This window comes from Narcine bancroftii, chromosome 12 (assembly GCF_036971445.1).
Source record: "Narcine bancroftii isolate sNarBan1 chromosome 12, sNarBan1.hap1, whole genome shotgun sequence".
NCBI classification, from domain to species: Eukaryota; Metazoa; Chordata; class Chondrichthyes; order Torpediniformes; family Narcinidae; genus Narcine; species Narcine bancroftii.
This window is the reverse complement of record NC_091480.1, coordinates 30,840,483-30,864,034: the sequence shown is the minus strand read 5'-3', so window position 1 is coordinate 30,864,034 and position 23,552 is coordinate 30,840,483. Positions and strand designations below refer to the sequence as shown.

The following is a 23,552-nucleotide window of genomic DNA, read 5'->3' as shown; positions in this document are numbered from 1 at the left end:
AAAATAGTGGATTTTCAATTTAAAAATTTGTTTTGGCACCTGGAATCAAGTCTTATTCTACTACCTCTACTGACTGACACATCATTAAATAATTAGGTACAAGAGTTTCCAGTTAATATTTTATTCAGATTCAAGATTTTATGCCATTCTTACATGATAAGTAAATATACAAATGTTTATCACAAATTTGCTTTTTTTCACTAACTTTTGTATATCTACAACAACCCACATGTAATTCTTTACTGACTAGATTTGTCCAGTGTTGTCCTTGTCCCTTGAAGATTAGATACCAGAGTAATTAAGTAAAAGATGTCAATGAGAAAACTGTGTACTGATGTAAAAGTTGTGATTCATGCTGAGGATATAAATTCTTCTGAAGTCTTTAATTATATCCACTGATCTATGTTACTCCCTATTCTCATCTTGTCTGTTGTGAACTAAAATAATTCTGGAATTCGGTTTCATCACTTCTTATTGCCAATTAACATGTAATGTTCCTTTACCTCCATCAACTAATTACAATACACGATTGTTCCAGGGTTGTCAAGATTTTTACAAGTCGTCAAAAAGAAGGAATAGCACTTACAGGAAGGATAGAAAGTGAAGTTATTTTTCTAGATACAAGGGTATCAAAAGTCGATAGGAGAGACTAATCAGATGAGCAGGTACAGGCTAATTTCAGCAGGCAACCATGCAGTTCTTTGTGACTTATCATTGGATGGGGAGCAGGTAGAGATTTCTTTTAACCTTTTAGGTCATAGGAAGTAATGTTGAAGTGGCATGGGAAAGCTGGAGATTGGGTAAGTGTGTGACAATATCAAAGAGGAATCACTCTGCCTGTGGCAGAGACCATCAGAATAAAACAAGTTAGCATATTCAAAGTGTGGCTGTGGATTTGGAGGAGGGAAAGATGAAAAGAGAGGGCAGAGAATTCACTGAAGAGGAAATAATAGGAATGGAAATGGTACATTCAATAATTTTACATTGATGGATTTAAAGTAAGTATTTATTCCTGTTCCCTGATATCCACTGGTAAAGTGGTGATGATAATCTACCATATTGTTAGGCAGGAGTAAAGAATTTGATCCCAAAGAAATGAATGCTGATATTTCCAAGTCAAAGTAATCTAGTGCTTCTTTCCTTTTCTCTGGGTCATGTAATATTAGATCTGGTGGAGATAGTCAATGCTTAAAATAGTGCTTTATACTACTGCAAATTCAGGCTTTGTCCTGGAAAAGTGAAGCTTAATTTTTTTGCAAATGTACATATCCAAGTATGGATTTCATTGGGTACTTTGTAATCCACGTTTGTATGTTAAGTGTGGCAGGCATATTCTTTGTTGAAATATGAGCTCTATCTATCTTTAATAAGAGAAGCAATGAGTTTATGCTCATTCGTAACTCTTAAGATAGTGACAAGAGGGTTTTGATGATCCCAATGAATGTCAAAAGGGAGGTGGTTACTCTCAAACTATACAAGTGTCAAACAGGGGTGTCTGGGTCTTGTTATTTTTAAGCACAAATTGATTCATTTCGTAAGAAGGTGCAGATGGAACTGTCCTTAAGAAGTGAAGTCAGTGAAGACGTGTTGCAGCAGGAGAGGAAAGAGATGAGCTGGTTGGATATTCTGGGCATTGCTTTTATGATGCAATGAGAGTTTAGATGGATAAGGAGGTCAAAAAGATTATCAGAAAAGAAATAACAAAAGGATGGTACACAAACAAGGAAGCCAGTCATTGGATAATAGTTTTGAGTCCGTAAATTATAAACATTAACTGGTACTTCGCCCTTTTTGCATCAAGTTTGGATATTCTGCTTTTAGAAAGTCATAGATAACAAAAAGAAAATGCATTTTCATTAAAAATACAAGTAGGCCCGATTGCACCCCCTACATTTTGGAATTTCTTTTATTTCTGATTTATAATTGCATAGAGCTAAAATTTATTTTGTAACAATTTATTTTATCCTTAGCTCATGCTGTGTACATTTTCAGCTTCTCTTTACAGATTTCCATCATGAAAGAAACAAGCTTGGTGTATTTAAAAGAAATCTGAAAGAGGCTAAGATGGTTCAATGGGACAAAAATTGGGATGAAATAGTGCTTCCTTTGTTGGCATCAAGTGACTGAAATCTTTGACCACTACTGAGACTAATTTAGCAGGTCTGGTTGTCTCTATAGATGAATCATGGAATGCCATGGATGAGAAAATCAAGGGTAAAGTTGATTCTGGAACTCCTGAGTATGCCAATGAATGCTAAATAATTTCTAGATTACAAATTTGAAATGATCACATTTTACAAAATCTGAATATTTTGATGTTTTAAAAGTTATGTGTCCTTTTCAAATGGAATGCTCACTACTTCAACAGTTATATTGTTGTATTTCCAATATTTTTATTTAAAAGCTGCACCACTCTGTTGAAATGAAACATTTGTCCTCCCCTTTCTTGTAGAAAAACAATATTTATTACAAGAGTTTTCAAATGTAAAATTATTGAATTTGCATTCCAGCATTTTGAACATTAGGTTCCACAATATAATTTAAGCAACTCTATTTTTATGCACCTGTTATATGGAAACACTTCTGTGGCAGGTCCTCTCATTTTGTGATGTTCAATTCCAATTTTATCTGTTTGAAAAAGAACAGGCATCATTTATCTTAAAATGAATGGAGTCGAGAAGGAATGGGTTGTGGGGGAAAGGTGGTTAAATTAAAACATGAAGAATTCTGGGTTGTGGCACTTGTGGCTGTAGAAGGCATGGCCATTTGGTAAGTTGAAGGGGATTGACAGGATAATTAGTGAGTTTGTGACAGATACCTTGGAGATGGGAAGAATGATGACATTTAAATACCATGATGAGAACTTAAATGATTGGAGAGTGGGAGCCATTTTGTTATAAGGGTGTATGTCAAGTTCACACAGGTAGGAGATGCGAACATAGGACAAAAGAAAATGGCTCAGATTTGAAAGGCAAAATTATGTTCAAAGAGTAGAAAATGTAGTCAGAAATAATGTAACGATTTTTGAAGTAGAGTAGCTAATAGGAACTTGGAGGATACAAATTTGGATAGAACACCAGGTCAGAGCAGAAATTGGGAAAAAAAAGATTGAAGACTTGAGTAAGACACTAAAGTTTGGTTTGGTGATATTTGTTCATTTCCTGTAAAACACAAGAATACTAATTATTGGTAATGAAAGATTATGCAGTCAGAAAGGGAAACTACATGCATTCTTTTGGTTTTTGTAGATGGGGAAAACATAGGCAGGTATGCAACCAGCCTAATTAGAGGTAACTGTTACAGTTCTGGCAAGAACAAGTCAGCATATATAGAAGGCAGCAAACTACTAATTTGGCTTAATTTTTTTATTGGAATTTGTATTGCCTATGCTCTGTTCATTTCATATCAAACAATAAAGCTGCTTGATTTGTATTTTGTTTCATAATTGTGGTTGGTAAAGATGGTAAAGACTGAGGAAGCAAATAAGGGCATACAAATTCCTCTTGGAAGGTTGTTACACTTTAAATGTTTAGCCTATTTTCCTTATACAGTATAGTGAAGGCTGAGGCACGGCTGAATTTAAGACCCTTGATGGACTACAATGCATGTTTTGTTTCACTCATTTCATTTTGACTGTTCAGAATTAAGCCACTTTCCAAACACTGCTCCCAGAGTAATTTACTGAAGATTAGAATAATGAATTGGAGGTCTAAATTTTGTATTTTAATTCCAATCTAGAAGATTGTTTAGATGTGAAACAAAAATCAGAAATACTACAGATCAGGTAGCTTGACAAGAGAAGCAGAATTAATCCTTTGTCAGTTCTGATGTTTCTAGCATTCAAGTTGTGACAAGTTTCTGCTCACCAGAAGAGCATGTTGGTGTGTAACCAAATAATTTAAAGTCAGTGTAAGTGTAAAGAGGCAGATGTCTCAGTGAATACATGAAAACTAATGTTGGTATTTTTGAATAATGTGGCTAGGTGGCAACATACAAGAAAAAGGATAGATGCCAGAGGAAACATCAGAAATGCGAGATGGAGTAAAGCTCCAATAACCTACTATTTATTGATCCAGGTAGCCTCATAATTCAGCATCTCATTCGCAAGATGCCAGTACCAATTTCACACACTAGTTCCCCAAATTCCTTTCTTTGCACCGGTGCTGATCCCCTCTCATTGTGGCACAGGATCATATGCACTTCCTTGAATTCACTTAATTTTGTTTCCTACACTCTTGAAATTTAGCAAGGCCTGTTCTCACATTCCCTTTAAAGTTACATTAACTGAAAATGTTATTTTATTGTGTAATATCTTAGAAAAAGTTAATTTACAATATATAATGCAGTATATCAAGTAGTCTGGAATATCTGCTTCTCCAACTCTACCTAAATACTGAAGGTTCCAGATTAACAGAATATTGTAATGAGAATCCGAATTTTTTGTCATGTGTCACAAATTTGTTGTTTTGCAACAGCATCACTAAGTTTTTTTGCTATAAATAGCTAAGTGAAGTGTATTGGATGACTGAAAAGTTTGCTGAAGACAGCATGTCAAATTCTGCACTAGGGAAAGATGGCAGTTTTAAGAGACCTTTCAAGGACTCTAGAAAGGAAGTGGAGGTTGGAAATGGGCCACTAGTTTTCAAGATTAGTGGGATCAAAACTTATTTTAAGGACCAAAATGATGATAGAAGATTTGAAGAGATGAGAATTGTTCCCAATTAACAAAACTAAGTTGGCAATGGAAGGGAAAATACATTCATTATTTTGGAAATAGGGCTAGAGGATGGCAGGTCCAGTGGACAAAATAAACTTGGCGAAGGCGTGAAGGAAACATTGTGAAGTTGACAATGCCACAAATTTGTGACTTGGGTAGGATCACGGAAGGTGGGAGCAATAGAGTTCTTAATCAAATGATTTTAAATCTTCCTGATGAAGATATTTTTTGAGAGCAAGGGAGGTGGAGACACAAACTTTCAAAGGGTACTCAACTTCTGGAATTTTCTGTCTCCAAGGGTGGTGGAAGACATAGTTAGATAAATTTTGAAAGTTCTCTGGTTTGGCGGAACTGGTACACAAGACCAGACCAGCATTGATTATCCATTATCTTATTGAATAGTAGGGAAATGTTGAGGGACCTGTTAGACTACATTTGTTCTGCTCTAGAGAGGGGAAAGAAATTGAAGACTAGTTTGCATTGAAAAAATTGAGATGGCACTCCAGAATGCTCTTAAAATGGTGAATGGGATCAGTATGCATCAGACAGAACAAGCATCTGCTTGTGAATGGCTAAAGCAGCTACAAAATAAGCAAATGGCGTGTCATATTGGAGGCCGATAACTAGTGGAGTTCCTCAGGGATCGGTACTGGGTCCATTGTTGTTTGTCATATATATTAATGATCGCGATGATGGGGTGGTAAATTGGATTAGTAGGTATGCAGATGATATGAAGATTGGTGTGGGTGTCGACAGTAAAGAAGGTTATCAAAGTTTGCAGTAGGATGTAAGACAGTTAGAAGAATGGGCTGAAAGATGGCAGTTGGAGTTTAATACTGATAAGTGTGAGGTGCTACAGTTTGGTAGGACTAATCAGCAACGGTCATGTATGTTAAATGGTAGACAATTGAGGAGTGCAGTAGAACAAAGGGATTTAGGAATTCTGGTACATAATTCCCTGAAAGTGGAGTCACATGTGGTAAAGAAATCATTTAGTATACTGGCCTTCAAAAATCAGAGTACTGAATATTGGGGTTGGGATGTCATGTTGAAGTTGTATAAGGCATTGATGAGGCCAAATTTGGAATATTGTGTGCAATTTTGGTTGCCAAATTATAGGAAGCATATAAACAGAAGAGGGCAGAGGAGATTACAAGAATGTTGCCTGGGTTTCAGGGAAAGGTTGAGAGGACTGGGACTTTATTCCCTGGACTGTAGAAGATTGAGGGGTGATTTGATAGAGGTATTTAAAATTATGAGGGAGACAGATAGAGTAAATGTGTACAGGCTTTTTCCATTGAGAGTGGGGAAAATTCAAAACAAGGGGAATGGATTGAGATTGAAGGGGGAAAGTTTTGGGGAAACATGATGGGGAATTGCTTCACTCAGAGGGTGGTGGGAGTATGGAATTAGCTTTCGGCTGAAGTGGTAGATGCAAGTTTGATTTTAATATTTAAGGAAAAGTTGGATAGGTATATGGATGAGAGAGGTGTGGAGGGTTATGGGCCAGGTGTAAGTTAATGGGACTAAGTGTTCAGCATTGACTAGAAGGGCAAACTGGCCTGTATCTGTGCTGTAAATGTTATATGATTATATGGTTATGAGGAGATAACAACTGATCCACTGGAATAATCTAAGAGATCAGCATTGCAAAGGCTGAACTGTGTAGGAAAATTGGCCACATTGTAGCTAGCAAGTTCCATGGTCAAATCAATGAAAACTTGGTTGCAGCTACTTTTCATTAGGAGATAGCAAACAATATTGAGTGCTCTTCATATGAAGATTGATTACAATAAATGATCAATGTTATAGTTCATTCTCTAATTGCAACAGATCAGGTCTCTAATCAGAAGAGAGCCAAAAAATTCGAACGATAGTTATGAAAATGAAATGGTTTTCCAACCAAAATGTGCGTTTGGGTATTTTTTGGAAGATCTGCAGCACTGCTGACAAAGTATGACTAGTAATATTTGTTTGTTGAGGCTTCCTATTCACCCAAGTCAGTCATGCTTGAATTTAGCATCTTCAGCAGCTTGAATTCTGCTATACATTTTAAACTATCCGACCTCTGAGAAATGGTATCAGATGGAAACAGCTACGGAAGAATCTGAACAGTTGGCTCTTTAGTAGTTACCAGCCACTTACCAAGCTCCATTTTGAATTGGTGATAAGTCTCTGGATTGCGAACAGTGGATGCCAAATACACAACAGAACTTGCTTTCGTCTTTCTACCAGGTGTAGCAACTAGAAGTTTCTGCAATACAGAAACTAAGTTGGGGATGACCTCGGGATCATAAATTATATCTGTTTAAGAGAATAAAATAGACTGTAAAGTGTGATTTCATTTGCACTCTTATTTAGAATGAAAAACAGCCTCGTGAGTTCATTGCCTCACATCTTAAGGAACAAAAATTTAGATTACTACTTTTTCAATTAGCATCATAAATGAGCTCACTACATAACACAATCACATCCTAAAAGCAATGGTCAGATTGAATGCTTGGAAAGGAAAAGACTGTTGAAAGCATGAAGAATTACATACAATAGAACATACTTAATTTTGAAACTGGTCCACTTAACTCCTGATGCCTGATCCACCATTTTACAACCTAACTCCAACCTTACAAAATAAAAACTTGCACTTACATAGCTCTTTTCATGTTCTCTAATGCCAACAAGGGACTTTAAGTACAGTCACTGTGCAAAATTGCAGCTGCTACAAATAATTGTGACAAACAATAGTCAAATATCAGGGCTAACTCCTGTATGTCCATAATAGGGTCTTCTGCATTCACCTTAGGAAAGCAAAGGTACATCAATTTATCCAAATTACAGCATTTCTTCCCAGTAGCTCAGAAAAATGTCTACATGTTTGTGTTCCGCACTGTGGAATGGGTCTTGTATCTGCAACTTTGACTAAAGAAATGGTGTACATATCCATTTAAGGCAAGGCTGACCCACACCTGACAGATTTGATGCAGTAAGTGGCATTTGCAAAAGTATCCCAAGTGCTTACTGCAATTTGCCACTTCATTCCAAAAAGTCCTGGCACTTTTACTTTTAAAAGACCCGTGAACACTGATTCCAAACTGCAAGCAACTGGAGATTCTCTCAATTCAACCTTGATTTCCCTAAAGTAGCTCAACTAATATTAAAATTACAGCTTCAGTTTTTGTGACTCTACGTGTACTTTAGCATGTAGATTCTAGGTATCATTCCAATCTGTACAAATCAGGCCATCATATCATTTTGAAGCAGGGTCACTAGATGGCAGGTTTCCTAAAGTGCCAGCCGCTGCAAGTTCCCCTTCAAGACATGCATAATCCTGACATGGAAACATGACGTTCCTTTCCCATCATGCCACAACCCATACATGCAACTTCAGGAGTTTAGGAAAGAAAGCGCTTTGCTCACCACATCTACAACCTATAACCAAATAATAATATGGAATTGTGTAATTTCAATTATGATACTTAGTAAAATATCCACTCAGTTGGAGAATCATGCCCAATTTTAAGCCAATTTATCCCCGTGTACACTTTGTTTTCAGCCTGGTTTTTAAGCTGACATGGAATGAAGTGTGAAATACTATTAGAGTATAGCAAGTCCTTGAATAATGTCAATTCGTTATTCTTCTTTCTTTGGCTTGGCTTCGCGGACGAAGATTTATGGAGGGGGTAAAAAAGTCCACGTCAGCTGCAGGCTCGTTTGTGGCTGACCAGTCCGATGCGGGACAGGCAGACACGATTGCAGCGGTTGCAAGGGAAAATTGGTTGGTTGGGGTTGGGTGTTGGGTTTTTCCTCCTTTGCCTTTTGTCAGTGAGGTGGGCTCTGCGGTCTTCTTCAAAGGAGGCTGCTGCCCGCCAAACTGTGAGGCGCCAAGATGCACGGTTTGAGGCGTTATCAGCCCACTGGCGGTGGTCAATGTGGCAGGCACCAAGAGATTTCTTTAGGCAGTCCTTTGTACCTTTTCTTTGGTGCACCTCTGTCACGGTGGCCAGTGGAGAGCTCGCCATATAATACGATCTTGGGAAGGCGATGGTCCTCCATTCTGGAGACGTGACCCATCCAGCGCAGCTGGATCTTCAGCAGCGTGGACTCGATGCTGTCGACCTCTGCCATCTCGAGTACCTCGACGTTAGGGGTGTGAGCGCTCCAATGGATGTTGAGGATGGAGCGGAGACAACGCTGGTGGAAGCGTTCTAGGAGCCGTAGGTGGTGCCGGTAGAGGACCCATGATTCGGAGCCGAACAGGAGTGTGGGTATGACAACGGCTCTGTATACGCTTATCTTTGTGAGGTTTTTCAGTTGGTTGTTTTTCCAGACTCTTTTGTGTAGTCTTCCAAAGGCGCTATTTGCCTTGGCGAGTCTGTTGTCTATCTCATTGTCGATCCTTGCATCTGATGAAATGGTGCAGCCGAGATAGGTAAACTGGTTGACCGTTTTGAGTTTTGTGTGCCCGATGGAGATGTGGGGGGGCTGGTAGACATGGTGGGGAGCTGGCTGATGGAGGACCTCAGTTTTCTTCAGGCTGACTTCCAGGCCAAACATTTTGGCAGTTTCCGCAAAGCAGGACGTCAAGCGCTGAAGAGCTGGCTCTGAATGGGCAACTAAAGCGGCATCATCTGCAAAGAGTAGTTCACGGACAAGTTTCTCTTGTGTCTTGGTGTGAGCTTGCAGGCGCCTCAGATTGAAGAGACTGCCATCCGTGCGGTACCGGATGTAAACAGCGTTATAGTGATGAGAAAAAAGGGCAGTATGGTTGGCGTAGCAGTTAGCATAGCACCTTTACAGTGCCAGTGATCGGAACCTGGTTTGAATCCTGTGCTGTTGTAAGTTTGTATGTTCTCCCCATGTCTGTCTGGGTTTCCCCCGTGGTCTCTGGTTTCCTCCCACCATTCGAAATGTACCGAGGCTCTAGGTTAATTGGGTGTAAACTGGGCGGTATGGGCTCATAGGCCAAAATGGCCTGTGATGTGCTGTATGTCGAAATTTAAATATACACTTTGTTATTGTTTGGGTTTGAACCGAATGCTGGTAGGTGGCTTCTTACAATTTTTGCTTTTCAAACATTTATTTCTTGATTAATAATTGTTGCAATGAGGGCTGGCCGGGCACTGTGCACCTCTACTGACTGTGGCCACATTAAACAGAGGAAAAGGTTTTGCATTAGAAACAAAATTAGAAGTGTTACGGAGATTTGACAACGGATAGTGAGCTGGATATTGGAAGTGCTCTTGGTTTGCAACCAAAAACTGTACAAACAATTTGCAATAGTGTCAAAAAGATTAAAGCTAGCGCTCCTATAACCCGGAGTATAAGCAGCATGATGGAAAATACTGTATGAGAAGACTTCTGAATATCTGGTTGGAAGACATGCATCAGTGGTCATACAAATGAAAGCTTTAAGTTTATTTGAAGAACTAAAGAAACAACAGGGTTCTAGTACTGAAAGTACTGAAACCTTCATGTTAAAAGTTTTAAGAATCGCTCAAAATTGCATAACAGATACAAAGAAGCCACAACTGCTTACCCAGCTTTACTGAAGAAAATTATTGATGAAGGAGGATACACACCACAGCAAATTTTTAACGAATATGAGACAGTGTTTTTTGGAAACGAATGTCAAAACAAACTTACATTTCTAACTAAGAGATGTAATAAAATAAATGAATATAATGTAATGGAGTTACTCAAATCACATGGTGAAGAATTATGTAATGAGGATTCATGGAGATGGAACAGCAATGTGCTAAAGAAGAGGAAGATGATGAAGCTTTCCAGTTGTGAAAGCTACTGCCATTTTCACTGAGAGATCCTCAGAGAGAGAGATGAGCAGAGAAATGAATGGATACAACTGCCACAAGGAATTATACAAACAGAAGAATTATACAAACAGGTTTTTAAAAAAACCCCAGCACTAGTAACACCATGACAATCAAGATCATCTATCACTCCATCCCAACCCAAGGCATCACCAGGTCCCTCAGGAAGTTCTTGCAAGACTTCCACCCTCACCCTCTGTGATGATGACGACAACCAAGCTGCTTCTCAGCCCCTCCTCATACCAGCCATCATCTCTACGACCACAGTGACTGATTCACCAAAATTGATAAGAATTTCTTTTTATTAATCTTTCCTAAATATCTCTGTAGCACACATTTATTTCAATGTTTAATATTAGAAGTGTTTTGGGTCATTACTTAGAAGTTTGGTGATGTTTTTGTGACCAGAATAAACAGTAGGAACTTTTGCTTTTAACATTGAGCCTATAATAAAATTGTGGTTTTTTTAACAAAAACGCCATTCCACTTAAAGTCACACTTGCAAAGAACATATCAACGACGTTAAGCAAGGACCTGCTGTAGTTATTTCCTAGAGCCAGCTCGACACAATAATTACAATATCCTCCTTCCACGTGGCTATGGTTTTGGGTTTTAACTAGAGGTGTCTGAAGGAACTATGTGAAGAATACGAGGCCTAACTTCCACATTTTGGCTACTACAAGAACCTGCGGAAAATGAGGTCTTCTTTGAACATAGTAAAATCAATAACAACAACAACAGATTTCATTTAGTGAGAAAAGTTAAATGACTGACAACAAACTCAAGTTCACAGGTTTCAGATAGCACAAACTACTTCATTTTTGTAGTGGAAGTGAAAGTATTGATTACAGTCGATCCTAGTTTCATTCAGAATGCTATGTGCAGTACTTGTGTACAATCAAGAAAATAACTAACATGCATATATTATCCTACCTGTTGCAATAATAATATCTGATTGTAGTTCTGAAATCTGTTCTTGTGTAACTTCTCCCCAGTCCAATCGAACAATGTTAACTTTTTCTCTCTGGATTTCCTCAGATCCATTGTTACTCTGGTTTTCTCCTTCACATTCTTTTGAGTTCCAGGTATCTGAATCTATGAGCAGATTGTTTCTGATAATGTTCTTCCTGAGTTGCTTAAGTACGTTAGGATGACAGTCACTGAATGTGTATTGTTTCAGGTGGCAAGTCTTGCAAATGGCAATTCCAGCGAGACCAATTCCACTACCCAACTCTAAAACGGTTCTGGGTCAAAGTTAACAATGGGATGTTTCATAAGTAGATCAGTGACAAAATACTGAAGGTTAACAACGATCCAAACAAATAATTTTGTTTCTATCAAGCCTCCAAGCATCATATGATACCCAGTTAGGTTTACAACAATAAAAGGATAGTTGAATATGTTTGTACTATTTATTAAAAATAAAAACTGAAATTAAATTCTATAAGACATGGGAATAGCATTAATATGAGGAATAATCCATTATATTCGATGAGTTCCTCAAAAATCACGAAGTGCAGAGCCCATACCTTTAAGCACAACTTCTTAAAACTTAGAGATGCATGAAAGTTACAATCATTTAACAGGCAGAATATAATGTATATTGATAAAATTTACTTTAAATGGAAGACAATGAGAAAATATTAATTTCCTTTTCACTGGAATAAAATCCATTTCCATGATAGGTTCCTTTCCAATTCTAATAATTCTGACCTGCATTTAAACACCTCAGGGTTTTCCATCGCCCATTCTGCAAAGTACAGAGCAGCTTCCCATGTGACCAGACCAGTGGTTCCTTCAGAAATTATTGCCACATTTTCAGCAAGTGTAATGTTCTCACCTGACAACTGAATAATGATTTTCTTTAAAAACAATATGGAAGACACTGACGTATTTATTTCCCACTGCTCATTTTTTGTGAAAGTAAATCACAACAAAAAATGATTTCATGCATTTTAACCTAATACTGTATCTGACTCTGCGGATAAAGGCCCAACTTCCCATCCCAACATTCTGATGGGTGTATAGCAATCACACACATGAAACCTGACAACATTTTTGAATGGGCACATAACCCTGATTTTCAAAAAGCAGCAAATTTAAAGACCTATACACACCTGTTAACAAAATGGGCAGAAATAAATATTTATTAGAAAATAAAAGGAGAGACAGATAGTTAGCATTATTTCCTTTAATTAAGGGTACATGGGTGGAGAAGTTTGTATTCAATTCCTTTCCAACCATTGAAATAGATAATAACCAATATCTGAACTGCTTTGCTTCTATAACAATATTCTTGCTACAAATTAGTTACTCAAATGGGTGCAAGATATAAAAGGACATTGTTCACCAAATGAATAACTAATTTTGTTAACAGAATAGAAAATTAGTGGATGAGAGACACTGGAAATTATAAAGAAAAAAAACTAAAGAAGCACTTTTTTGGGCTGCTTACCCCAATTTCATCTCGATTCCCAGCTGCTGTAAAGACAAGACTACTATTGATTATTTTCAAGCAATCAATATCCCCTGGGCATAACTGTTATTTTTTTTTCTTTCCTTAATACTGAAGAGGACACTTGGTTATATTGGTGCTTGTTTATGGAATGGGAATGGTAATAAAGCAGAAAATTAATAATTTTAAATCATATGTACTATTTATGTATTGCATAAAAATTTGCATGTTTTTACTTTTATTAGGCTTGTCAAAAATGACTGTACAAAATAAGTTGTATACCAACCAGAAAATAGTTCTTGTAACACACCAATGGATCTTCTGATCTCAGAACCTCTCCCAGTGCATCATACAAATCATCTAAAGGCTCAGCGCCTGTTATTTCATGCTAGATTAAGAAGAAACACTTTAGAGAATACAATTTTACAGGAATATAAACAAAAATTTTCCTACACCTGCATCAAGTACACACAATAAGGCTGGCCATAACCGAACATTGTAAATCAATTTTACAGATGCTACCAGAGGCATCAATTAGCAAATTCATTTAAACAAAAATGATAATTATATTTTTTGATCAGAAATTATATTCTATTTGCAGCTCAAATCTGGTTTCCGACTAGAAACTATAACAACGCGTCATCTCTTGTAAAGATTTTAATTTGTTCAACAATTATTTCCCTGACATTCTTCAAACTACGATTTCAGTAGTTTAAAACAACATACCTTTTTAATCAGTTCAGATAGAAAAAATCTTCTGTACTTCACTGATGGAGGATATTTTTTGCAAAGAGGATGAAGAACTGTCTAACAAAATAATTAAGAAATGCAATTGTAGTTTATATATCAATTTTATTAATATTTTTATAACTTGGCTTCCACAGGGGCAACAACACAATACCCGTGTTTTTGGTTGGACCAATCTTTGATTTTCTAATTTCCTCAATCAAATGATATTCAATATCTATACTTTCAAAAACAGTCTTAATTTTTGAAAAGTCATCAGATGCTGTGAACAGTTACACTTGCAGAAAATCTAAGAATTTTGTAATTACTATTGGATTGTTACATTTAGAAATTTGAATCATCCACTAAAAAATATTTTGATTTTTAATATTGATCGAGATCAATGGTTGTCAAACTTTTTCTTTCCACCCACATACCACTTTAAGTAATCTCTATGCCATTGGTGCTCCGTGATTACTTAAAGTGATATATGAGGGGTAAGAAAAAGTTTGAAAACCACTAAGTTTGCGGGTCATTAAGTTTGCGGATGATACAAAGGTTGGGCAACTTGTGGATGGTGTTGAAGGTCGTCATAATTTACAAAATTATATAGGCAGGATGCAGAGTTGGGCGGGAAAGTGGCAGATGGAGTTCAATCCAGATAAATGTGAAGTGATGCATTTTGTAAGGACAAGCCAAAAGGCTGAGTACAGGGTTAATGGTCGTGTACCTAGAGTGTGGATGAACAGAGGGACTTCGGGGACCAAATCCATATATCCCTCAAGGTCGCCGCACAGGTTGATCAGATAGTTAAGAAGGCCTATGGGACGTTGGGCTTCATTAATAGGGGGATTGAGTTCAGGAGTCGAGAGATCATGTTGCAACTGTACAAATCTCTGGTGAGACTGCACTTGGAGTATTCAGTTTTGGTCACCTCAATATAGGAAGGCTATAGAGAGGGTACAGGGGAGATTTAGCAGAATGTTTCCTAGATTTGAAAATATGTCTTATGAGGCAAAGTTAGCAGAGCTGGAACTTTTCTCTTTGGAGCAGTGAAGGATGAGAGGAGACAATAGAAGTCTACAAGATTATGAGAGGCATAGATAGGGTGGACAGCCCACACCTTTTTCCCAGGGCAGAAATAGCAAACACCAGAGGATATATGTACAAAGTGAAGGGAGGGAAGTTTAGAGGGGATTTTGAGGTAAGTTTTTTTTTAATAATCACAGACAGTTGAGGGTGCCTGGAATGTCTTGCCAGGGACAGTGGTAGAGGATGAAACATTAGTGGCATTTAAGAGACTCTTAGGGGCATGGAAGGAAGAAAAATAGAGGGCTACCAGGTAGGGAGGATTTATTATTGTTTTAAGGTATATATATGGATCACCACATCAAAGAGCCTGTGCTGTAGTGTTCTATGATAACAATTTCTCCCAATTCCGACAAAAATTCTTCAATCTGAACCAGTTTCTTTTATTCAGATGTGGCCTGAGATGCTGAGAGTTTGTGTATTTTCTCTTTTTATTTTGTCATGGCGGTATCCTGATTCCAATACTGATTTTATTGTTGTGAGGATAAATCAAATCCATTTCCACTTTGCTACTGATAAATGCAAGAGTTCACCTATTTTTTCAACATCATATCACAGTGGTTTCTGGGCATCTGGCCCATCTCTCCATAGTGGTTCATCTAACCTCTAGATCACACACGAGGTCTAGAATACAGGGGAACCAAGGGGCCAGTTATGCATTCTGCTATTTCATTCAAGAAGACAGTTTTTTTTAAAAAAGTCCTCAATATAATCAACCTCTTTTGGTTATTCAGCATCTGAATAAAGCAGTTGCAAGTAAATATTGCTAATTGGAGTAAAAAACATACTGGAAAGGCTCAGTAAGTCACTGTGGAGACAAAGAGATCAATGACATTTCGCGTTGAGACTCCACATCCTAGTCTGAGAGTGCAGGGGAGATAACGTAGTCTTGAAATGTCAACCATCCCTTTGCCTCCGTGTCTGCCGTCTATCCCAAGTTCAAATCGGTCATCATTTGATACAGCAATAAAGATTGTTTTGCAAGCATCGAGTTAGCAATTTTTGATCGAGATGACAGCATCTCTTCTGCCTCAAACTTCAGACGATGTCTGTACTGGTTATTCACTGCCCTCTAAATTTGTTCCAGTACTGATTAACCACTAAGTGTCTCCCGCACTTTTTTTTCGTGCTGCATCTGCAGGTTTTCTGCTTTACCTCTTATACGAATTTAACCCCCTATCCGAAAATGAGGCTACAGAAGGGAATTCCAGTCCGACGGTATACCTGCCGCAAAATCCGATGCAACAGAGCGGAATTTCTGTTGTTCTTCAACCGATCTTCAAGCTCCTAGAACGTATTTTTTTTTAAGAAAAGAGAGAAATCAATTGGAGCCCCGTGACGGAACGACAACCGTGTGCTCTCCGCCCCCGGCCGAGCGGAGGCGAATGGCTGCAGATCACCTACCGCCATGGGAAAGCTGTCCCGGCAGCGCATGGCGAAAAACAGCCGCTGGAAAGTGAGGAGGAAGCCACCCTCCTCACGCTCCCTCCACTCGGGGCCATTGTCCCGCTCCTGCACGGCCATGCCTCTGTGGACAGCCCGCCGCCGGCTTCCGGGTCACTGGCCGGACAAGATTAGCGTTTCCGGGTCAGCAGGTCTTCGAAGAGATCGACCCCTCCTGCATGAGGTCGACGTCAACCCCTCGTGGAACTGAATCTTCAACCCCCCCTCCTACTTGACGAAATGGACGGACCTCGGGGTAAAGATCGTCAACCGAGACTTAGAGTGAGTCTAAAAGCAAGATGCCCACTTCACTATGGATACTGCTTTAAATGCAGGATGAAGTCTTTGGAAAGAAGTCAACCACCCATTACTGCCTCTGGACACCTTTGTTTTAGTGAATCTTCTCTGCACCCCTCTGTCCTGCAGATAAGGAGACCAAAACTGCACGCAGGCCTCCAGGTGTGGCCTCACCAAGGCCCAGTGCAGCTGCAGCAGGATCTCAAATCCTCCTGCTATGAATGCCAACCTCACCGCCTGCTGCAGCTCTACGCCAACTTTCGACGACTGATGCGCAGCCACGCCCAAGTCTCGCCGTGTCTCCCCTTTTCCTAAACAGATACCATTTATATAATAGTCCTCTTTCCTGTTCTTACCTCCTTGCATTTATCCACATTATATTGGATCTGCCATGTCTTGGCTCACTCGCCTAACTTGTCCAAATCACTCTACACCCTCCTGGCGTCCTCAACACAGCTGACTCCGCCACCCAACTTTATCTGCAAATTTTGAGAGATTGCAATCTATTCCCACATCTAAGGCATTGATATATATTGTAAACAACTGTGGCCCCAGCACGGAGCCCTGTGGTCACTGGGTGCCATTCCAAAAAGTACCCATTTATACCTACTCTTTGCTTCCTGTCCATCAACCAATTCTCTATCCACCTTAATACCATATCTCCTATACCATTCTTTTTAAGTGTGTACGCTATTCTTCTCCGCAGAACTTTATCAAATGCCTTACTAAAGTCCAGATTTACCACATTCACTGATAGCTCCATCCACTCTACTGGTTACATCCTCAAAAAACTCTATTAAATAGATTCATCAGACATGATTTTACCTTCACAAAACCATACTGACTCCTTCCAGTGATACCACTACTCTCCAAATGCACCTTCCCTACGACCGATGTCAGGCTAACTGGTCTGTAGTTTCCCGGTTTCTCTCACCCTCCCTTCTTAAAGAGTGGGGTTGCGTTGGCCACCCTCCAATCCTATCCAGCTATCCAGTATCTAAAGAGGTTTGAAAAATTATCACTAATGCATCCACCATTTCCTGGGCTACTTCCTTCAGCACTCTTGGATGGAGACCATCTGGCTCAGGGGATTTATCCACCTTTAATCCCTGCAATTTAACTAATTCAACCTCTCGACTTAGAATTATTTCCTTTATACCCTTCCTCACATTAGGTCCCCGATCCTCAACAATTTCCTGAAGATTAGTTATGTCCTCCTTAGTGAAGACAGAACTAAAGTAGTCATTCAGACAGTCTGCTCTATAACTCACCCATTTCTGACCTCAACGGACCCACATTTGTCTTAACAAACCTGTTTTTCTTAACGTATCTATAAAAACGTATCTACAGTCATTTTTTATGTTCCCTGCCAGCTTCCTCTCATAATCTTTTTTACCTTGCCTAATTAATCCTTCTGTCCTCTTTTGCAAAACTGAATTTATCCCAATCATTAGGAGTATTATTTTTTTGGTCTATATGCTGTTTCTTTGGATTTTATACTCTCTCTGATTTCCCTTGTTAGCCCACGGATGCGCTACCCTCCTTGATTTATTCTTTTTAAGTTTATACATCTGCTGTACTTGCTCCAATCTATCCTTAAACAATTGCCATTGCACTTCTATTGTTAGTCCTTTAAGTACCATTTGCCAATCTATTTTAGCCTCTTCAAGTTCAGAACCTTTGTATCTGAATCAACTCTGTCACATTCTATTCTAATGAATTCCACCATATTATGGTCACTCTTGCCCAACGGATTCTTCACAACAAGATTTTTAATTAACCCTTCTCCATTACTTAGTACCCAGTCTAGAATGGTTTGTTCCTTTGGTGGTTCCTCGACATGCTAATTTAGAAAACAATCCCACATGCATTCTAAGAAATCCTCTTCTTCCTTACCCTTACCAATTTGGTAGATTAAAGTCACGCATTATAACTGCAGTCCCTTTGTTGCACGCATTACCAATTTCCTTCCTAATGCCATTCCTAACCTCACTGCTACTGTTAGGTGGCCTGTACACAACACCCACTAACGTCTTCTGCCCCTTCGTGTTTCGCAGCTCTACCCACATCGATTCCAAATTTTCCAAGCTAATGTCCTTCCTTTCTATCGCATTCACCTCTTCCCTAACCAACAATGCTACTTAACCTCCTTTTCAATTCCATCTATCCCTCCTGAATGTCGAATAACCCTGAATGTTGAGCTCCCAGTCATGGTTCCCCTGAAGCCATGTCTCTGTGATCCCAACTATATCATAGTCATTGATAGCTAACTCCACGTTCAATTCATCCACTTGATTACGAATGCTCCTTACATTGAAACATAAGGTCTTCAGACTTTAGCCACATCCATATTCCTTTTATCATTATGTAAATAAGTACCTCTTTTTGACTTTTACCTGCCTGTCACTATTGCTTTTCACCTTGCTATCTTTTGCCTCTACCTTTTTATACCCCTCTGACTCTCTGGACTGGTACCCATCCCCCTGGCACATTAGTTTAAACCTTCCCCATCAGCACTATCAAACAAACCCCCAATGACATTGGTCCTGGCCCTGCTCAGATGCAGTCCGTCTAGTTGGTATCCGTCCCATCTGCCCCAGAACCGGTTTCAATCTTCCAAGAATCTAAATCCTTCCCTCCTACACTACTGTTCAAGCCACATATTCATTCTAGCTATCGGTAACAATCCAGAGATTATTACCGTTGAGGTCCTACTCCTTAATTTATTTCCTAACTCCCTAAATTCATCTTGTAGGACCTCATCCCTTTTTTTCCCCAATATTGTTGGTACTGATATGGACCACAACAGCTGGCTGTTCACCCTTCCCTTCCAGAACATCCTCTAGCCACTCCGAGACATCCCTGACCCTTGCACCCAGGAGGCTCTTTTGCAGCCACAGAAGCTCCTGTCTATTCCCCTGACAATTGAATCCCCTATGACTATTGCCCTACCACTCTTTTTCCTGCCCTCTCTCACAGCAGAGCCACCTATGGTGCCATGATCCTGGCCACTGCTGCCTTCTCCTGGTGGGCCATCTCCCCAACAATATCCAAAGCGGCATATCTGTTCTGAAAAACCTGCCCTAATTTATCTCCCAAAAACATATCTATATATAATATAAACATAACAAAATCTGTCACAAGAGTTTAAGTGGATTCAAGCCTGTAGTACAGTCTTTCCTGTCTTTTATGTCCGCTTGCTGCACCACAGTAAGTTAGCACCAACTGATGACATCTTCTATCACTTTGAATTTAATTGAATATGTACCTCATATGTACTGAGGTACAGTGAAAAGTTTTTGGTGCTACCCAGGCAAGTCAACCCATACTTAAGTACAACAGGTAGTGCAATAATAAAACAAAAGTGCAGGGTGTGGTGTTACAGTAAACCAAAAAGTGCAGCATATAGTGTTACAAGGCAAAGTGCAGGGTATAGAAAAAAGTAATAATTCAACCAGGGCAAAATCTTTTACCAATAAGTGTTGTGTTTAAGAGTCTCATAATGGCAGGAAAGAATTTTCCCTTTGCTGACGAGAACCAGCTGGATGCATCCTGTTTAATGTGAATCAGACATACTTGGGCAATTTTTCACATTGTCAGGTAATTGCCGGTGTTGTAGCTGTACTGGAGTAGCTTGTCTGTTGACACAGCTGTTCTGGAACACCTTTCTTCAGTACTGCAGCTGAGGTGTTGACTATGACACAAAACACAGAAAAGACTGTACTACAGGTTTTAATCCACTTAAACTCTGTTGTACACTAGTCTCGATGGCTCCACGTGTGACTGGCCTGGGAGGGGCCTGCTCAAGTCTATATATGGGTCAGCGATTGACAGCCAGCCAGGTGGAGTCAGCCTCCCAGGTGGTCTTCCTGCAGGTGCAGAGGTCATCCCTTGCAGTTGGCTGGTGGACACGTGGCCCAGTGCTGTGGTTGTATCACCACAGACTGGTCCCAAAGCATTTGCAGAATTCAATGCTCCTTTCCATTTCTGATATCACATAATGTGAATTGAATGGTTTATGTGATGATGGGATTTTAGGAGGAAGCCGAGATAGGTGCCAAAAAAATTTTCTATGCAATAATCACTCAACTCCAATACTCAGTCCGCTGAGCTTTATTTTCTTAGTTCCCAGGAGAGAGAGAGTCCATTTCCATTCACCCTCTGCTCTGAATTACAGATCTTAGCAGACATACTTTATACAATGAATGCATCACATGACATTCCAGCTATATTCTGAATACAGGCAAAGATCAAAAGAAGTTAAATAGTTACTGTTTCCTCATTTTAGGTCTGCCATCTTATCTGTTACGACTCCAGATGCATTAAAATAGAAACAAGAGAAAACAGCCGTAACTAGATCACAAACATGTTTTATCCAATATATCGGTCACTGCAATGGGTCACCACAACCAACTCTTCCACAATGGGTCATCCACTCAGTATGATCATCCCCCTTCAGGCAAAGCACTACAGCTCACTGGTTACAAACAAGGTGGAGATCCCCAAAATTGCTTACACAATACAGCAGTCAGAAAGGCAGGTTTTTTCAAGTTAATATTACATTTCCTAGGTTCATTATATTAACCATGTACCAAATAAACAATTATCATATGATTGCAATGGCTAATGATATTGTGATGCTCCAGTTCAACCTATAAAATTCTTCTTTTATAATGCTGGAGATGGTCAAAAGGCCAGGCAAGTATTTCTGGGGAGAGAAACAACCACTGTGTTACATTGTTCACCTCCATCAGAGCCATTTGACCTCCTTCTATTCCTCATACTCCCCAGGTCTCCACCAATGTTGCCTGGCCAGTTGAGCATTATTTATATTAACAGTATTTACTTGAATTAAATTCTTTAATTATGCTGTAAGTTTGTCGTCTGTTAAACTTCATGACCTATTTCTGTTTCATGAAAGTTAATGAAATCCACAATTGGCAGTTTTAACACATAAATCACTCCCTCCACTCCTACCTAGACCTCACAATGAATTTCACATGATCTATCTGAAGTGCCAATTGATGAAGTAGACAAAGACGATGTGGTCAAACAATAATCATGGCTTTTATTAGCAGAAACTCACGGTACAATAATGAAAGACAATAGGTGCATATACAGTTATACCCATGGGGAGTGTCCTTAACAGTAGAGATTATGCACAGCCAATGTTAGTACAGCAAGGCTCGCCAGAGGGGAGACTGGCAGCTTGGCAGACATTCACCACACTATCTCACTTTAAAATTGAAAGTTTTGAACATCATGCCCTATTACATTACTGCAGGCCCTATAACTGGGAACTACTGATGTTAACGCTGCCAAAACATGAAATGTTGCCCTGACTTTAAGGTAATAGCAGCATAAGGGTTGATTTTTGCTTTGGCTATGTCTCTTCAATGTACAAAAAGAAAAAAAAATACAGAATTTCCCCATTGTTAAGGATGGTTAAAATGATATTCCTCTATAAAAGCAGTGGTCATAAAGAAAGAAATACTCCAATATTTCAAGCTTGAGTTAACATCATGGCAATACAATTTTTGAAATTTGATGCAGCCGATAAACTAGTTGATATAATAAACTGTTCAGAATCAAAACTTCATTGATAAAATTGTTTTTCCATCAATGGATGGATTTTCATGCTTTGATCTAGGAATTAAAAAAACAAAATAAACAGATCAAATTTAGATTTCAGATTTAATATCAGAGTACATACATGAGATCACATATAACCCTGAGATACTTTTTCCTGCGGGCGTGGCAGAATTATCACTAATTGGTAGTGCAAAAAAAAATCTACACAGCATAAACATGGAAGCAAATAAGAAACTGTAAACAGATAATGAATGTAAATAAACTGCAATACAGAGAGAATTTTAAAAATTATAAAGTGCAGAAATAAGAGTAAAGAAAACATTACATAACTGGAAATTCCTAATACAAAAATGAAGGCATATTTATCTTACTTGTCACATACTTTAGACGTGCCAGCATTTTAATCTACTTACAAAATTATTCCACATATCAATCTTACATAGCTTATGCAGGGGTTAGTTCTCTCTCCTAAATTTTGATTAATTTCAAGAAATTTTGAAATTTACTGGATTTTGCATGCATTTCTTCCTTAATTTATTTCTATATTTTAATGGAAAAAAACATCTTATTGTGCCAATAATATAATTTCTCTCAAAATGTATTTTTACCTTTGCTATATAAAGGACACTGTTTGATCAGCTGAGTTTCTCCAGCATTTTGTGTTTTTACTTCAACCACAGTGTCTACAGATTTTCAGGATTTACTTAATGACTCTCTTAAACTACTTTCAGATTATTGGTCCCCAATCCAGACTAGGTGTCTTAACAAATTATGAGGAAGTTGTTCAGAGCCTGCAAGGGGTGGTGGGGGGGGGGGGGGGTGGGGGGAGAATATAGTCAGGTTAGATGAACAAGCAAGAAGTTGGCAGATGGAATATAATGTGGGAAAATGTACAGTTATCCATTTGGGAAGAAAGAATGAAAAAAAAAAATTATTGTAGCAACCAAATGGAGTGTGACTACAAAACATTGCAAATCAAAGGGATCTTTAAATCCCAGTGGACAAAACACAATGGGTTGGCATGAAGCTACAGCAAGTAATTCCGATAGCTCATGGGATGTTGGCCTTGAGTGCAAGGAACATGAAGTAAAAGAGTAGGGAAGTTTTGGTGCAACTTGTGAGACAGCAATTGAGAATTGTGTAGAGTTTTGGTACTTAAATTTTAGGAAAGGATATACTTGCAATGGAAACAGAACACATACATTTCAGCAGATGTGTTCCTGGAAGGAAGAGGGTGACTGAAAAAGAAAGGTTGAGCAGGTTGCTCTTATCCTCCTGTCTCAACTTATCCTTAACTGTGACGATCAATAATGTAACATTACACTTCATCTGATTTCCATTGCCTGAAAGGGAGGGGTCAAGGTAGATTCAACCAAGGCTTTCAATAGGGAATTGGATCCAAAACTAT

At 38.8% G+C, this 23,552-nt stretch overlaps 3 protein-coding genes and 1 long non-coding RNA gene across 10 annotated transcripts in view; 2 read left to right on the top strand and 2 right to left on the bottom strand.

Moving 5' to 3' along the window:
• Positions 1-3,432, top strand: part of alg1 (ALG1 chitobiosyldiphosphodolichol beta-mannosyltransferase) — a 29,550-nt gene extending 26,118 nt beyond the window's left edge. For 2 of the 3 annotated variants that reach the window (XM_069906298.1, XM_069906296.1), the window contains one exon: positions 1,993-2,271. In XM_069906298.1, coding sequence (XP_069762399.1) covers positions 1,993-2,127 — 135 coding nt within the window. In that variant the 3' untranslated portion in view covers positions 2,128-2,271. Of the gene's footprint in view, positions 1-1,992 lie in introns of all 3 variants that reach the window. The other variant, XM_069906297.1, reaches the window with a different exon arrangement.
• The window catches only part of eef2kmt (eukaryotic elongation factor 2 lysine methyltransferase), a 34,956-nt gene extending 18,593 nt beyond the window's left edge, over positions 1-16,363 (bottom strand). For 2 of the 4 annotated variants that reach the window (XM_069906302.1, XM_069906301.1), the window contains exons 1-8: positions 16,217-16,363; positions 16,037-16,099; positions 13,724-13,804; positions 13,284-13,385; positions 12,256-12,389; positions 11,476-11,786; positions 6,863-7,021; positions 2,565-2,628 (exon numbers count right to left, since the gene is read on the bottom strand). In XM_069906302.1, the coding sequence (XP_069762403.1) occupies positions 2,565-2,628; positions 6,863-7,021; positions 11,476-11,786; positions 12,256-12,389; positions 13,284-13,385; positions 13,724-13,804; positions 16,037-16,099; positions 16,217-16,336 (1,034 nt within the window). In that variant the 5' untranslated portion in view covers positions 16,337-16,363. Of the gene's footprint in view, positions 1-105; positions 2,629-6,862; positions 7,022-11,475; positions 11,787-12,255; positions 12,390-13,283; positions 13,386-13,723; positions 13,805-16,036; positions 16,100-16,216 lie in introns of those variants that run through there. The other 2 variants (XM_069906299.1, XM_069906303.1) reach the window with 2 other exon arrangements.
• A 50-nt stretch (positions 16,364-16,413) lies between these two features.
• LOC138747700 (uncharacterized) overlaps positions 16,414-23,552 on the top strand; it is a 22,584-nt gene continuing 15,445 nt past the window's right edge. Inside the window, exon 1 of the long non-coding RNA XR_011347630.1 lies at positions 16,414-16,537. This is a non-coding gene — a long non-coding RNA (uncharacterized lncRNA). The remainder of the gene's footprint in view (positions 16,538-23,552) is intronic.
• Positions 21,601-23,552, bottom strand: part of LOC138747693 (ectonucleotide pyrophosphatase/phosphodiesterase family member 7) — a 26,453-nt gene continuing 24,501 nt past the window's right edge. For both annotated transcript variants that reach the window (XM_069907182.1, XM_069907181.1), the window contains exon 7: positions 21,601-22,198. In XM_069907182.1, coding sequence (XP_069763283.1) covers positions 22,141-22,198 — 58 coding nt within the window. In that variant the 3' untranslated portion in view covers positions 21,601-22,140. The remainder of the gene's footprint in view (positions 22,199-23,552) is intronic.